Genomic DNA, 14,539 nt, shown 5'->3' with positions numbered 1-14,539 from the left:
TGCCCCCTATTGGGGTAGGGGGTGGTGATCAGGGGTGGGGCCAGCCGGGGGGAAGGGCCGTGGGGGGTGTTGGCCGGTCACCCCACCCTTGATCGGGGCAGAGCGGCTGGGTAGAGGGGCTGCAGGAGGTTGGCTGGCCGGTCCTACCCCCTGATCGGGCTACTGGCCATAGTGGGCGTCATAGTGACTGGTTGTTCCGGCGTTCCAGTCGCTGGCTTTTTATATATATAGATTATTATAGATGTCTCCCATTTCCACCCAGACCCTGCCCGCCTCTACTCAGACCCTGCCCCCCTTCCTCTGGCCCTATTCAGGTAGTCAGTCGGGGCTGGAGGGTCCTCTTCCAGTGTGGCACAGTGACATGGCCAGCAAGCTGGTGCTGGTGTTTGGCCAGGGCCCTCAGTTGCTTTCCCTGTGGGCCTTTCCACAAGGCTGCCTTCCCCTGAGGAAGCAGCCCAAGAGACCAAGGCCGAAGCCACAGTGCTTCTTACGACTTAGTCGCAGATGCCACACACTGCCACTGCCGCCACATTCTGCGGGCCACAGAGGCCAGCCCTGGTTCCGTGTGGGAAGTGGGAAGCCATCAAAAGCCGTTTGTTGATATTTCAAAGATTCATTTAGGAATAAATTATGACACCATTGAATTTGTCACTACTGTAGCAGTTTTTGGATATTTGCTAGTAAATGTTAATGAAGAGAGTGTTATTTTTAGATAAAATTTACTTTAGAGGTAAGTTATTGAAGAGGATTCTTCTGGAACAAAAGTCTCCAACCTTTTTATGGATGAAATTACTTATTTTCATGATGTCTTTTGATTGCTAAGATGGGGAAGAGAGATGGGGGAGGAGTAATGGGGGAGGCTGTGCATTGCTGCTGTGAGTGAATGCGGCCCTGAGGGGAAATAGTGCTGCTGCACAAACCCTTAGGTCTTCTGGCCAGAAATGCCTATCAGCTCAGGGAAGGGCACCATGGAGATTTTAAGAGCATCTTGTCAAAGAAATCCTGCCTTCATAGCTTTATTTGTAATTGTTATAAGGGAGAAGACCCATGTTCTGACTTAGGGCAAATGGCAGATGAATCAAAACTGGAGTTCTTCAATTTAATTACCCTCTTCTACTAATTTCTAGACCATGATTTGGTGTGTACTTCCCTCAAGATAGGGATTTTTATAAGACATAATAATGTGTGCTTTGAAATAATGCTTATTAAAGAATCCATTGACTCTGTACTGATACCAAAAAATAGAAAATAAATGTTAAAATGGTGACGGTAGGGTGAGGATAAGGTAAAGCACTATTTATAGAATGCCAACTAATAATTATGTAGTTAATTTAAAAAAAAACAGCACAACACAAGATTTAGTAGCAACCATAATAATAACTGATTCCGGCACTGACTATAGGTGGTAAAACCTTTGAATGAAAGATGGTTGGAGACTCAAAGTATCACCTCACAAAATATTTATTTATTACAAAGGAGAAAGGTATCAGTACAATGAAGGAATCTTCTGAACACCCACTTAGACCAGATAATCCAATTTAGCACCCCCAATAATGGGTCAAGTTGATATGAGCCACCTGAGGTACTGAAAGGATATATCACCTACATAGATATGTGATGTTCTTGGCAATAAGGTTTAATCTGAATCTAATCAGGAGGAAACAATCAGTCAAAGCTAAATTGAGGGACATTATGCAAAACAGCTCTCTTAGATACTTCAAAAATGTTAATATCATAAAAGACAAAAAGAAAAGGCTGGGGAACTCTTCTAGATTAATGGAAATTTGAAAGACATGACTAAGTGCACTGCATGATCCTTGATTAAAAAAAGAACATTTACAAATGGAACAGTTTAGGGAAATATATAGGCTATATGTTAGCTAAAATGGTAATATATCTGTTAAATTTCTTGAGTATAATACATTTTATTCTGATTATGTAGGAGAATATTTTTGTTCTTAGAAGATAAGAATCTTAAGTATTTAGGGATGAAATGTTATACTGTCTGCAATTAATTTTCAGATCATTCGGGAAAATGTGTGTGTGTATGTGTATGCGTGTGTGTAGCGTGGGGAAGGAGGAAGGAAGGGGAAATGTGGCAAAATATTAATGGTTGTCTAGATAAAGAGTATACGGATGTCATTTTACTTTTTTTGCAACTTTAATGAAGATTAAAAAATTTTCAAAACAGAAAATTGGAGAAAAGTTTAAATTACATAAAATTTAAAAATAAAATAACATTTATTATATGTCTTACTACTTTAGGTGGAATCCTTAACCCTGTTTGTCACCCATTATCCGCCAGTCTGTGAATTAGAGAAAAGTTACTCACAACAGGTGGGGAATTATCACATGGGATTCTTGGTCAATGAGGATGAGAGCAAACAAGACACAGGTATGAAACGTTCCTTAACAGGTACAACTAGAATGTTGTTGGTTTCCCTGTTTAATAACTTAAGTTTATAGGAGCATGAACTTATTTCTTAGTAATAATAAAAGCTGTAAATGTTGATTGTAAATGCCATTTGTCCAAATTAATTTTCTTTAAGCTTTGGGTCAAATAGAATTCACATTTATCCTTTCCATCTCTGAGTCTTTTCTTGGTGTTCCTCACCTCATTTTTTTCACAAGAAGAGGGTGGGGTTGAGGGACATTTAGGTTTTTCTCTTAGATTCATCTCAGGAAAGATGTCCTTAACAGTCAAGTGCAGAGTATAATTCGTCATCTTTTGAAATACCCAATATTTTACCCAAAACATTATTTGACAAGGAAATCGAATCTCAGACAGGTGAGGTGGCTTGCCCGTGTCGACCATCTGGGTGGGGGATGACCTGAGCCTAGAATCCAGTCCTCTGCTGGCGGGTTCTCTTCTCTCCCCCTCTGCTAGATTCCATGTGGGATTACAGCATTTTCCCGAGCTTTCCACTTACTAGTTGTGTCACAGAAATGAGACATTTTAGGAAAAAAGAACATCATTAGCCGATAAAAACAAATTCAAGTGCTATATGCATAGTAGTAGATTTTAGCATGAATTTGCCCCTGTAGTACTAATTTTTTAAAGCTACCAGCCTGTAGGCCAGTGATGCTTTACACAGTTGATGTGCAACAATGGAAAATCCATTTTCCAGGACACTCCAGAGTCCAGATTTTATTTTGGAAGAGCAATAAGGATGGATCTGAAAAAGAAATCAGGCCACTAACCCAAATAAAACAAAGCCCTGGACCTAAGATAAAGTAATATTGGGCAATTCTTGCCTTTCACCACCATGCAGTCTTGAAAAACACATGATAAATTCTCTCATGGAAGCAGTTTCATATCTATTAATCTGCATCCAGAGTGACAGGAGGAGCTTGGAAGCTAAAACCCAGTGGGATAAACAAAATAGGGTTCACCAATAGAGAAGGGTCAGTGATAAGCATTCGATGTGAACTACTAACCCCGAGCCTTACATCTTGTGTTTTGGCATGTTATTTTACTGATTTGAAAGTTTATTCATAACATAACTTTAAAAATTAGATGATGCTTATTAAAGGCTCAAGCTACCAGGCAGCAGTCCCCTGCTTCTATCCCTTCACTCCATGCTCTCTCCCCACCCCAGTCTGAAAGCAACTGCTTTCAGCTCTTTCCTCCATTTCTTTTATATTCCTCTCTCTTGGTTCATCAACTTGCTTAATAGTGGTTGACTTTTCATTGTTAGATGGAGGTCTTCGGCTTTCTCTTCCTCTATTGTCCCAGCAGAGTTGTTAGATATTTTTATTTGTATTCCTTGTTTTCACTATTATTGCCAGTAAGTATTGCTTACTCATGAACCAGGTATGAAGACAGGTGCATTTTCTTTCTTTTACAACATTTTCTATTTTCTTAAAGGTACAATTGCCTTGTTTTTACTTTTTCATTTCATTGCTTTGTTTGCATCTGTGGTTGAATATCCCTTCTCCAGTAGCTTTGTAAAGCACCTCACCTCTCTAGCCATTTTTCTACATGATTGAACTACTGGTTCCACTTTTTCCCACTGGGGTCATTCCACCTGGAGTCCTTTGTTCTCCTGCTCAGCTGACCTGATTACCCCCTCGGCTGCCCAAACATTGTCCTGAGACTTGCCATTGCCACCATCCTAGGAATTCTCTTACCCTCTCTACTGTGCATTTGATTGCAAGTAACAGAACACTGAGTTCACACTGATTCAAACAATACGGATATATCCGGTCTCCCAGTACAGGAACCTCCAAGGAGGAGTAGACTTCAGCTCCTCTTTGCAATTCTCCAGGCTCCGACTGCCTGCCCTGCCGCCTTCATCATCAGGCTAGTGGCGGGAAGGCTGCGGCCCTTTCGGCATTGCATCCAGACTTGACAATGTCCCGAGGAAGAGAAGGGGTCAGCGTTTCCTGTGACTCTGTCTCAGGAGCAAGGGAACTTTTCTCAGGTGCCACTAGCATCTCATCATTGTCCCATTTCATTTCAGAATTGAATCACATGCTCATTTTTTATTAAAAAAAATAAGTGTTTGTTTTTTACATTGGTTTTAGAGAAAGAGGAAGGGAGAGGGAGGCAGAGAGAGAGAGAATAACATCGATTGAGAATCATTGATCTGCTGCTTTAGGCACCCCACTTCCCTACTAGAGACTGAACCTGCAACCCAGGCACGTGCCCTGACCGGGGATTGAACCAGTGACCTTTCGGTGCCCAGGATGATGTTCAACCAACTGAACCACACTGAACTCACACTGGTTCGAACAATATAGGGCACATGCTTATTCTTAAACCAGTTCTTAGAAGTGAGAATGGCAGGAATGACTTTGATCTTCCTAGATTGTAATCAACTTGTGGAGCTGGATATGAGAACACATCCAAGTTAAATGGTCAAGGAGTTAACTCCTTTATAAAGTAGGGTTTTCTTATGGGTGGAATAGATTTTATTTTGGAAGTAAAATCAACTAAAGGAAGTAAAATTATTGAGACTTTGCTTGAGTGAACATGTCTCCATTATACCTTATACTTGATTTATAATTTAGCAAGGGCTAGAATTTTAGGTTGAAAAACATTTGAAGCAATGCTCCAGTGCCTGCTCACTTCCAATATTATTCCTACATATATATATATATATTTCATCCGTTACCTCTAACCTAACTTCTCTTCTGTCTAAATGAGAGGCCGTACATAGCTTATCAGTAAAATGCTCCAAATACCCTTTTTGGTGGCTTCCAACATGCTATCTTTATCTATTTCCCATGATATGGTGGATAAAGCAGTGGACCTGAAAGAAACCTGTGTTTTTGGATCTTCCAGTCTATAAAATCTTGGACAAGTCACCTAACCTCACCCTTCTCTAAATTTTAATGAATCAGTCTTAAAGGGACTTCAGAACATATTTGATCAGGACACATCTCTTTAATAACTGCCTATAGAAGTTTAGCTTTAAAACGGATTTTGCTGTTTCCCTGTAACAAGCAGAAACATGAATTATTACTTTCCCTGACTCTCAGCAGTGTCAGATAAGCTTTTAATAATATCCATTTAAGAAATGGTCATAGCTTACAAATAAAGTCCTTACCAAGAATTTTTATTGTGAGGCTGTAAAGAAATGAGTTGTTTTTACCATCTTCTGTCCCATCTGGTTCTCTCTGCCTCCACATTTACATTACATACCCTCCCTCCTTCCCTCCCTTCCCCATCAAAGAGGGGTGAAGGACAGGGGCAAAGGACAGTCTTGAGGTAGAACATATCTATAAAAAGTGTTCCCCCTCGTGATTATGAAAAATGGTCATTTTATTTACTTTGATGATATGAAAACTACCATAATTAGTACTGAGGTTTGTTAATAAATTATTCAGAACAATGTAATATTTTATATATTTTTCTCTATTTGATAGCTGTATTAAATTTAAAAAAATTTTTATAGCTATATATATTATATATACTATATCTTGATATGTAAAGCAAAAAAGAAAAGAAAAATGCCATCAGCAAAACAATGTTTAAGTGAAGGGTTTTGTGGGGTTTAGTAAGTAGGCTTTCAGAATTGGATGGATGGATGGATGGATGGATGGATGATGAATGGACAAATGGACAGACAGATGATTGAATCTTTTTTTAGAAAAACCAGCATGAGGCTAGATTATAGAGGTGAGGCCAGAGGTAGGGAGATCAGTTGGGACTAATCCAGCTGAATTGATGAAGATGAGAAGAGTTTGCTTTTGATTGCCTACTGCTGTTCACTTCCCTTCTGGTCTTGCTGGTGAGCATTGCGGATAAAATATTATCCAGGTTAGCAGGCACCGGCTTCTCCATGCTTCTTTTCCTTATCTGTTCCCACCCACTTCCTCACCTGTTCTTTATGTTCCTTAAATTTTATTTGGAGGCAAAAGGTATTCTTAGTGCTTTGTAATGTAAATTTTAGTCTCTGTATTCCCCAGGGTGTCTGCATTCTTTCCCCTCCCACTGCCAGCACCCACCCTCAGAAAGGTACTATTATTTTCCTGTTGCTGAATTCTTAGAGGAAGTTAAGGAAAATTCCATTATCCAGTTTCTCTTTGTGTTCACTCTTTTGATGTTTTAGTTTTTAGCTGATAAAAGAATAATGCATACACATTTATGAAATGAAATAATGCATGAGAAAAGTCTGATGATAAACTTATATGTATACTAGAGTAGCAGAAATCATTGTAAATCTTGTTCATGTTGGACATTTTTGCAACACAGTACAATTATATTGAATTTGATAATAAAAGCTACATAATGCTGAGGTGCTTCAGATTTATCACAGATCAAACTATTTGCAGCATTGTGTTTGAATTATTGTAGTTCATTACATCCCGATTCTTTAAAAGCTTTTAATTCATATGTATGTATATGTGTGATGGACTGGGTTCCCCAGGAAGCTGACCCTGAGATTTGCATGCCAGCGGTTTACTGAGGAGTTCAGGTGCGATCAACACCTGAGGGCAGGGCTGGGCAGGATGGAGCTGTGAGGCAGCCGGGAGGCTTCAGCCAGCCCTACCGAGAGCTCTGAGGCTGGGATGGTCCTTCAGAGTAACCTCAGATAGCAAATTACTCCCAAACAGAGCAGCTTAAAATAGCAAACACAACCCAGCTGGTGTGGCTTAGTGGTTGAGCTTTGACCTATGAACCAGGACAGTTAGGACTAACCCAGTTTGAGTCAGGGTTCAATTTCTGGTCAGGGCATATGCCCAGGTTGTGGGCTCAATCCCCAGTGTGGGGTGTGTAGGAGGCAGCTGATGGATGTTTCTCTCTCATCATTGATGTTTCCATCTCTCCCTCTCCCTCTCTGAAAAAAAAAAAAAATTTTTTTTAAAGTAGGTTTACAGTTGTTCATAAGGAAAATAATACACTAATCAATAAATAATACAAGAGTAAACTTTTATATATTCACAACTGTAAACCTACTTTTAAAAAAATAAAAAAATAGCAAACACATATCTCCTAATTTCTGTGGTCAGGACTCCATGGACAGCTGAGCTGACACCTCCACTTCGCAATCTCTCACAAGGCTACTAGCAAGGTATTGACTGGGGCAGCAGCCCCTCCAGGGCTCAACTAGTGAAATCCACTTCGCAGCCCAATGACATGGCTGTTGGCAGGCCTCAGAACATCCACTTCCAAGCTCACTCACGCGGCTGCTGGCAGGCCTCCAGGCCCTCGCTGACTGTTGGCCGGAGACATCAGTTTCTTTCCATATAGGCCTCTCCACAGAGCAGCCCACAACAGGTCAACTGGCTTCCCTCAGAGCAGGCAAGCAAGAGCGCCCAAGACAGAGGCCACTGTCTTTTGTAATCTAATCTCAGAAGTGACATGACATCATTTTTGCCATATTCTATTCAAGGGAAGCAAGTCTCTAGGTCCAGCCTACACTCAAGGAGAGAGGATGGCACAGGGTGTGAACCCTGGGAGGCAGGGCATCTTAGAGGCTGCCTGCCAACCTGCGTAGCCGTCAGTCACTGGATGCAGGCTGCTTAAGACGGTGGATCGTGACCTGGGGTGAAGCCACTCTCTTCAGCTAAGGCAGTTCCTAAAGAGGGCATAGAGCTAAGGGAACAGCTTTCTAACAGTTGGGGCAGTAAACCCTCAGTCCTCAGTGGGATCTGCATGGTACTGAACAGCATCCATTTCTATATATACTACTTCCGGTTACTATGATATTTAATGAACCCGAATTTCTCAATCATATTTAAACTGTGTAACGTAATATTTCCTTATCTGTTTTTGTTGTTGTCTTGTTGCTAGCACTTTTAAAAACAGCTTATGTATATTACAGAGTGCATACATATAAGACTGAACACATTTCTTTGAGTAACACTTTTTAAATAATCTGTTTTTAAAGGAGAAATTATAGTGTAGCATGTATCAGATCATTCTTTTTATATAGATGTTCACGTCAAATCTTTCAGTTTGCAGCATAAAAGTAATTATTTCTTAACTTGCAATGAATCATTTTTAAAAACCATTTTAAGCTAAAAGATCCTAAATGCAAAAGCATTTTCAAATCAGCATTTTTTTTCTTTCTGGATATGTAGACTTGATCGAAGGAGCTAACAGGTGATAAGAAACAGTGGGTTTCTTTTTCAGATCGTAAATTTTAATAAAGTTTAAGAATTTATATTTCTTCTTTAATCTAATTTCTTTGAACTTTCAGGCATGGTTTTCTTCATCTCCTTTTTTTTATTTCGTAGGCGAAGAAGCCCCTGAGTTTGTCACCTTTCTTTATCAAATAACCAGAGGAATTGCAGCAAGGAGTTATGGACTAAATGTGGCTAAACTAGCAGATGTCCCTGGAGAAATTTTAAAGAAAGCAGCTAGCAAGTCAAAAGAGCTGGAAGGATTAGTAAATATGAAAAGGTCAGAATCATTGTGTTGCATTTTTTAATTTATTATGAAACTTTACATTTTGTCCAAGGAAGAGGACTGTCTTGTAAATGAACATCAGATCTACCTTTAAGCACCTCTTCAAATATTCTGAAATATTTAATTACAGTAAAATGAAAGCAGTTCTCCCAAAGTTTATGTGAATTCAGTTTGCTTCTCTAGTCAGATCTTCATCTATTAAATTGGTTTTCCTTTCATTTTCTCTAAAGAATCACGTTAACTCCTTAACAACACATTAGTTGCCTAAAATATTCATTTATACAAAAAATTACTAAAAAAACCCAATATATAAAATCTTTGGGGTACCTTAAGGATTCTGTCAGGACATGAATGAAAATAATAGTATTAGTAACTAGGTAAGTATAGTCAGTATCTACATGTCACTTTGTGGATTTGTTTTTGACAGACTTTTCATTCTAAACTTGACTTCTCTCTGTCCCCTGGACATGTGAATGCCCTTGAAATCCAGCCTGTATGTAGTCAATATATAAACTGATCTTAATACAAAGCCACGCATGATATACTTTGGAAGGAAAACATTCCCAGGAAAATATCACATAAATAAATAAAAAAGTATAGTCTTTTGTTTTCCAAATATCAGATTATATTATCAAACAACATAAACTCCTCATCTGCCTATGGCCCACTCCTGGTCTGCCTGGGAGGTAGGTTGCTGTGCAGGTTGGTAGGCAGCCTCTAAGATGACCACCAGAGATCCCTGTCTCCTAGAGTTCATCTCTTCTCCTTGAGTGTAGGCTGGACCCAGTGACTTGCTTCCCTTGAATAGAATATGGCAAAAGTGATGTCATGTCACTTCTGAGATTAGATTACAAAAGACAGTGGCGTCTGTCTTGGGCGCTCTTGCTTGCCTGCTCTGAGGGAAGCCAGTTGACCTGTTGTGGGCTGTTCTGTGGAGAGGCCTACATGGAAAGAAATTGACGTGTCTGGCCAACAGTCAGGAAGGGCCTGGAGGTCTGCTAGCAGCCATATGAGTGGACAAATTGTGGATTAAATAGAAAATCTTGCCTGGCTACCGTACTGTAATAATATGTTTTTGTTCTGGAAGTCATCACCAAATTTAAATTTTGATACATAGTTAAAGAATCAATTGCAAACTTATACACTGAAGCACAGTTGTGCAACCAACTTCTCTTTCTCCTCTCTCTTTGTCTTGTGGTTCTGTCTTGCACTCTGCACCTGCATGGTAAATGGTGGTTGCCCAGCATGTAGCTTTCTCCATTGACATTCTCTTCTGGATCATTGTGCAGTGCCCAGTTAGAAGCAAATGATGTCATTAGTGACAGCCTATTTCTCATTTGTTGCAAAATAGATTCATATAAAAATTTTCCGGAGAGAAAAACAACCATCTATGAGAGTTTAAAAATAAACTTAGCTCTAGTTTTTTGCAAAGTGCAAAGACAACTTTAATTACTCTTTGGTTGTCTTACTATGATTTTTTTCCTCTAAAGAAACTAGAATAAAACTTTACTACAAAAGATATATTGCTCGGTGTCAAAATATATTTTACACTTGTTGCTACTGTATAGCCTATAAGTAAGAGTGATAAAATTCACAGATAATTTATAAATATTAAAAAATATATTTTTATTTATTTCAGAGAGAGGAAGGAAGAGAGAAAGATAGAAACATCAATAATGAGAGAGAATCATTGATCAGCTGCCTCCAGTACCACCCCCTCCAACTACTGTTTGACATTCTGAAATCTAGAATGTTATCTTGACAAGACAGAGACTTGTAGGAAGAGGTTGTGTTGGGATGGAATCTGATGATTTATCAGGAAACTATATTTATTATTTTACCTTTTCTCTAAAAGTGCTTATCTCATCAATTCTATTGGCCAGATCTTGGGCATTGGTGTGGATTTGTTATAATTGCTAATATTTATTGAATGCCTACTGTGCACAGAAACAAGTCTGGGCAGTCATTTGCAGTGGCGTAGACCCAGTTATTTATCTTGTTGCTTTATATACTCATTTAATCCCATGACAACCTTGTGAGAGAGGTACTGTTATAATCCCCTTGTTATAGTTGGGGAAAATGGGGCCAAGTGAGGGTAGGAAACTCCCCAAGAAACCAGGGTCACACAGGTAGTTAGTAGTGGTAATTAGAACTCAGATACTCTGGCTTCAGACCTAAACACATAACTGGGTTGCTTTCTGCTGAAAAAAAGCAGGTCTGTGTTATGTTGGCATTTTCCTCTTTCATTAGCTAGCTTTATTTTAGTAAATCAATTTTGCTTTTAATCCTGTGAGCATCTGCGGCTTCTGGCTGAGTTACTAGGAGAAAAGGGAGGAAGCTGGCTGTCCCTCCCTGGAGGCAATGGTGCTGCTGATCAATAACCTTGGCCCCTTGATCAGGGCAGCAGCGCTGAAAACTCCCGGCCACCAGCAGGCTGGCGCTGACACCGCCTCCTACCCACAGAGCCCTGCTGGGATTCTGGTGTCACAGACTCTTCATCGCTTTCAGTGAGATGTATTGTTCCCCAACCATTTCATTTATAAAATAAGTAGTACTTTATTTTCTCTCCAGGAAAAGGCGAAAGTGTTTTACAAAATTATGGACGATAACGGATGCAAAAGCCCTGCGAAAGTGGACAGACGAGTTTGAAATGGAAGACATGGCAGATTTCTCTTTCTGATTAAAATGAAGTCTGTGTTTTGAACAAAAACTAGAGAATTAAAAACACCAACTGTACAAAACAGCCCTCCAGTGACAGCCCATCTCTGTGTGAGCGCAGAACAAGACCGTGGGACATTCCTGTGGGAAACGGCTTCGTGTAGAAAGTCTGTTTCAGGCTCCTGGCATCCTGTCATCCTGATTTAAAGTATAAACACTTTTGAATATTGAGACTTGTGTTATGTAATTAGAAAATTTCAGGGACGGTAAGCTTCACATAAAATTAAAACCTAAATAAAGCCTAAAGTTTTTAGAGAGTGATATAAAAATTTAATTTATATTTTTATTTGTTTTAGTTCAGATAACTTACAACTGGGTGAAATGACTGGCAAAAATTTACCTTCTCATTTGAACTAAAATAATTTTATAAAGCCACCAGTTTATTCACTCTGGGCATAAAAATTTTTGATAAGAAATAGACTTATCAAGCTTTTAGCAACTAGAACACAGAAGGAATAAAATCATATGAAATTTGAAGTTAAATATTGGCAGTTTTAAGCAATTTAAAGATTGTTGGATGAAATTATTTGTCATTTATTGAAGTAAACATGAATACTTGCTATGAATTATAATGTTTTGTTGAATTTTGGGGTTTTCAACTTTCTGGCAATTGTTACTTTTAAAGTTTAATTATGGAACCAAGATTGCTTCTTTACAAAATATATGGAACTGACCTTATTCTCAGTTTGGAGCTTTCTAATAACCAGTATACAAATGTACGATACGCTCTCTGTAGTGAGCCTTCCAGCTCAGTTGGTCGATAGCAGCTCTCCCGCCCTGCATGTTTAGTGCAACACATGCTCATCTGTGTCCCCGGGATTTTTTCAGCATTTACAATCTGGCTTCTCGTATCCATGTACGTTTTGTTTCTAAATATATGATCTTGCTCTCCATGAAGGCTCTCCATCCTATTTCCCACACATCTATTATTGCTGCTCAGTTAAATGTCTTCCACACATTTGATGGGCATATTTCTAATTCCTTTTTCAGATTATTTCCTGCAGGGGCCCTACCAGTGACCCCTGGACCTGGGAGTCAGTATAGCTACCCAGAAGGATGAAGGGGACTCACACTTGAGCCCTCCAATTTCCCAGCTTTTTGGTGTTAGAGTGTGATGTAGTTTGATTGATTCCATCATCCCTCCAGAAATTCTCAAAAATGTTTCAAAATACACTTAATTGGAATTTATGCTGTAAAATTTTAAAAAAGGACAATACTTGTTAAACAATGTATTAACTTTAAATGTTTTATATTCTTGCTAACAAGATATCAAAGGTACCCTTACTAGCAGGGCAGCAAGGAAAAAGGAGATGAAACCTGGAGTGTCATGGCCAGGCCTGAGGGAGCCATAGGGACCAGCAGTCGTTGCTAAGGTCCAAGTGGACATTTCAGGCCATATCTGGCCTGCCCAGGCCAGTGTTGACATTCAAGCAGGTGAGGGTTCCAGGTGCATTGTCTCCAGGCAGTGGCAGTATTTGGTGTCTGGCAGGGGACAGTGTGGGACATAATAAGGTAGATTCTCTAACATGATGCAGGATGTTAGCCAGCCAGCCAGTTTGCAGGAGGTCGGACCTGCTTCAAGTTTGGAAGAAGACCAGCACTGCTAACTGTACTTCAAGTGAGGCTCGTTTCCAGCCAGGTTCCTGAGTTGCTGAAGGGGAGGTTGTGGCACAGTCCTAGTCATGAAGACTGCACAGATGCCATGGAGACTGGCAGGAAAGATGCAACTGCTGGGGTACGTACTCCAGACACCAAACTGGGGCTCCAGTTCTAAAGTTAGATATGGCATCTTCAAGATACTAATTTATTTCCTTTGGAGATAAACCCAGAAGTGGGATTGCTGGATCATATGGTAGTTCTGTTTTTAATTTTTTGAGGAACCTCCATACTGTTTTTCATAGAGGCTGTACCAATTTGCATTCACACCAACCCTTTTCGCCACACCCTTGCCAACACATGTTATCACTTGTGTTTTCGATAATAGCCATCCTAACAGGTGTGAGGTGATATCTCATTGTGGGTTTAATTTGCATTTGATTATAGTCAATTTTAGAATATTTTCATCACCCTGAAAAAGACACCTGTACTCATTAGCAGTCACTCTCTATTCCTCCCCAAAGTCCCTAGTCTTAGACAGCCACTAATCTGCTTTCTATAGATTTGTCTATATTGAACACTTCGTCTGAATGGAATCATACAATATGTGGTCTTTGTATCTGGCTTCTTTCATTTAGCAAACTCTTTCCAAGATTCGTCATGTTGTAGCATGTGACAGGACTTCATCATTTTTTATTACTGAAAATGATTCCATTTTATATATACACCACATTTTATTTTATTTATCCATTTGTCAGCTTATGCACATTTGGGTTGTTTGTGGGTTTGGCCTGTTATGGATAATTCTGCTGTACAGGTTTTTATGAGGCAAGGCCCAGGATTTTTTAAAGCTTCCCCAAGTAATTCTAATGGACAGACAGGTTTGTGAACCACTAGTCTCAATGATTACATGACAACAGTGTTTGCCATTGGATTGACAACCACTTGGTCTGTCTCTCCTCTGCTTTACCTGTCACTTAGGACAAAGCAGGGCATACTAGAGACCCCCCACCCAAATAATATTAGTTAAAAGAGAAAAGAAAAACCAAACCCTTTCAGATTAGAAATCCAATGAAAAGACTGGTCTTTTTATAATTAAGACACCATTTCACTAGGGATTCAGAATCCATACAGAAGTCTACCTTATCTTAAAACAATAAAAAATAAAAATTTCTTCTGATAGTTTGTGTAGGTTTGTGTAGGTTATGGTTGTTGATGGTCATGGAGCTAGTAAAACAGTGTCCCCTGCATGAATCCCAGAGTGAAGAATAGATTGAATCCAATATTGTCTCCAAATTAGTGTTGACCTTTCCTGAGTTTCAAGATCAATATTAATTATAAAGTGCTATGTAATGTTCCACACCA

General features: G+C 39.4%; 1 protein-coding gene across 2 annotated transcripts in view; it reads left to right on the top strand.

Moving 5' to 3' along the window:
* Positions 1–12,471, top strand: part of MSH3 (mutS homolog 3) — a 117,760-nt gene extending 105,289 nt beyond the window's left edge. Inside the window, exons 22-24 of one of the 2 annotated variants that reach the window (XM_014451038.2) lie at positions 2,266–2,395; positions 8,689–8,854; positions 11,432–12,471. In XM_014451038.2, coding sequence (XP_014306524.1) covers positions 2,266–2,395; positions 8,689–8,854; positions 11,432–11,540 — 405 coding nt within the window. In that variant the 3' untranslated portion in view covers positions 11,541–12,471. Of the gene's footprint in view, positions 1–2,265; positions 2,396–8,688; positions 8,855–11,431 lie in introns of those variants that run through there. The other variant, XR_002828157.1, reaches the window with a different exon arrangement.
* Positions 12,472–14,539: the final 2,068 nt, after the last annotated feature.

The sequence above is a fragment of the Myotis lucifugus genome, unplaced genomic scaffold (assembly GCF_000147115.1).
Source record: "Myotis lucifugus unplaced genomic scaffold, Myoluc2.0 scaffold_0, whole genome shotgun sequence".
In the NCBI taxonomy this organism is placed as follows: domain Eukaryota; kingdom Metazoa; phylum Chordata; class Mammalia; order Chiroptera; family Vespertilionidae; genus Myotis; species Myotis lucifugus.
This window is presented reverse-complemented; position numbering and strand designations above follow the sequence as displayed.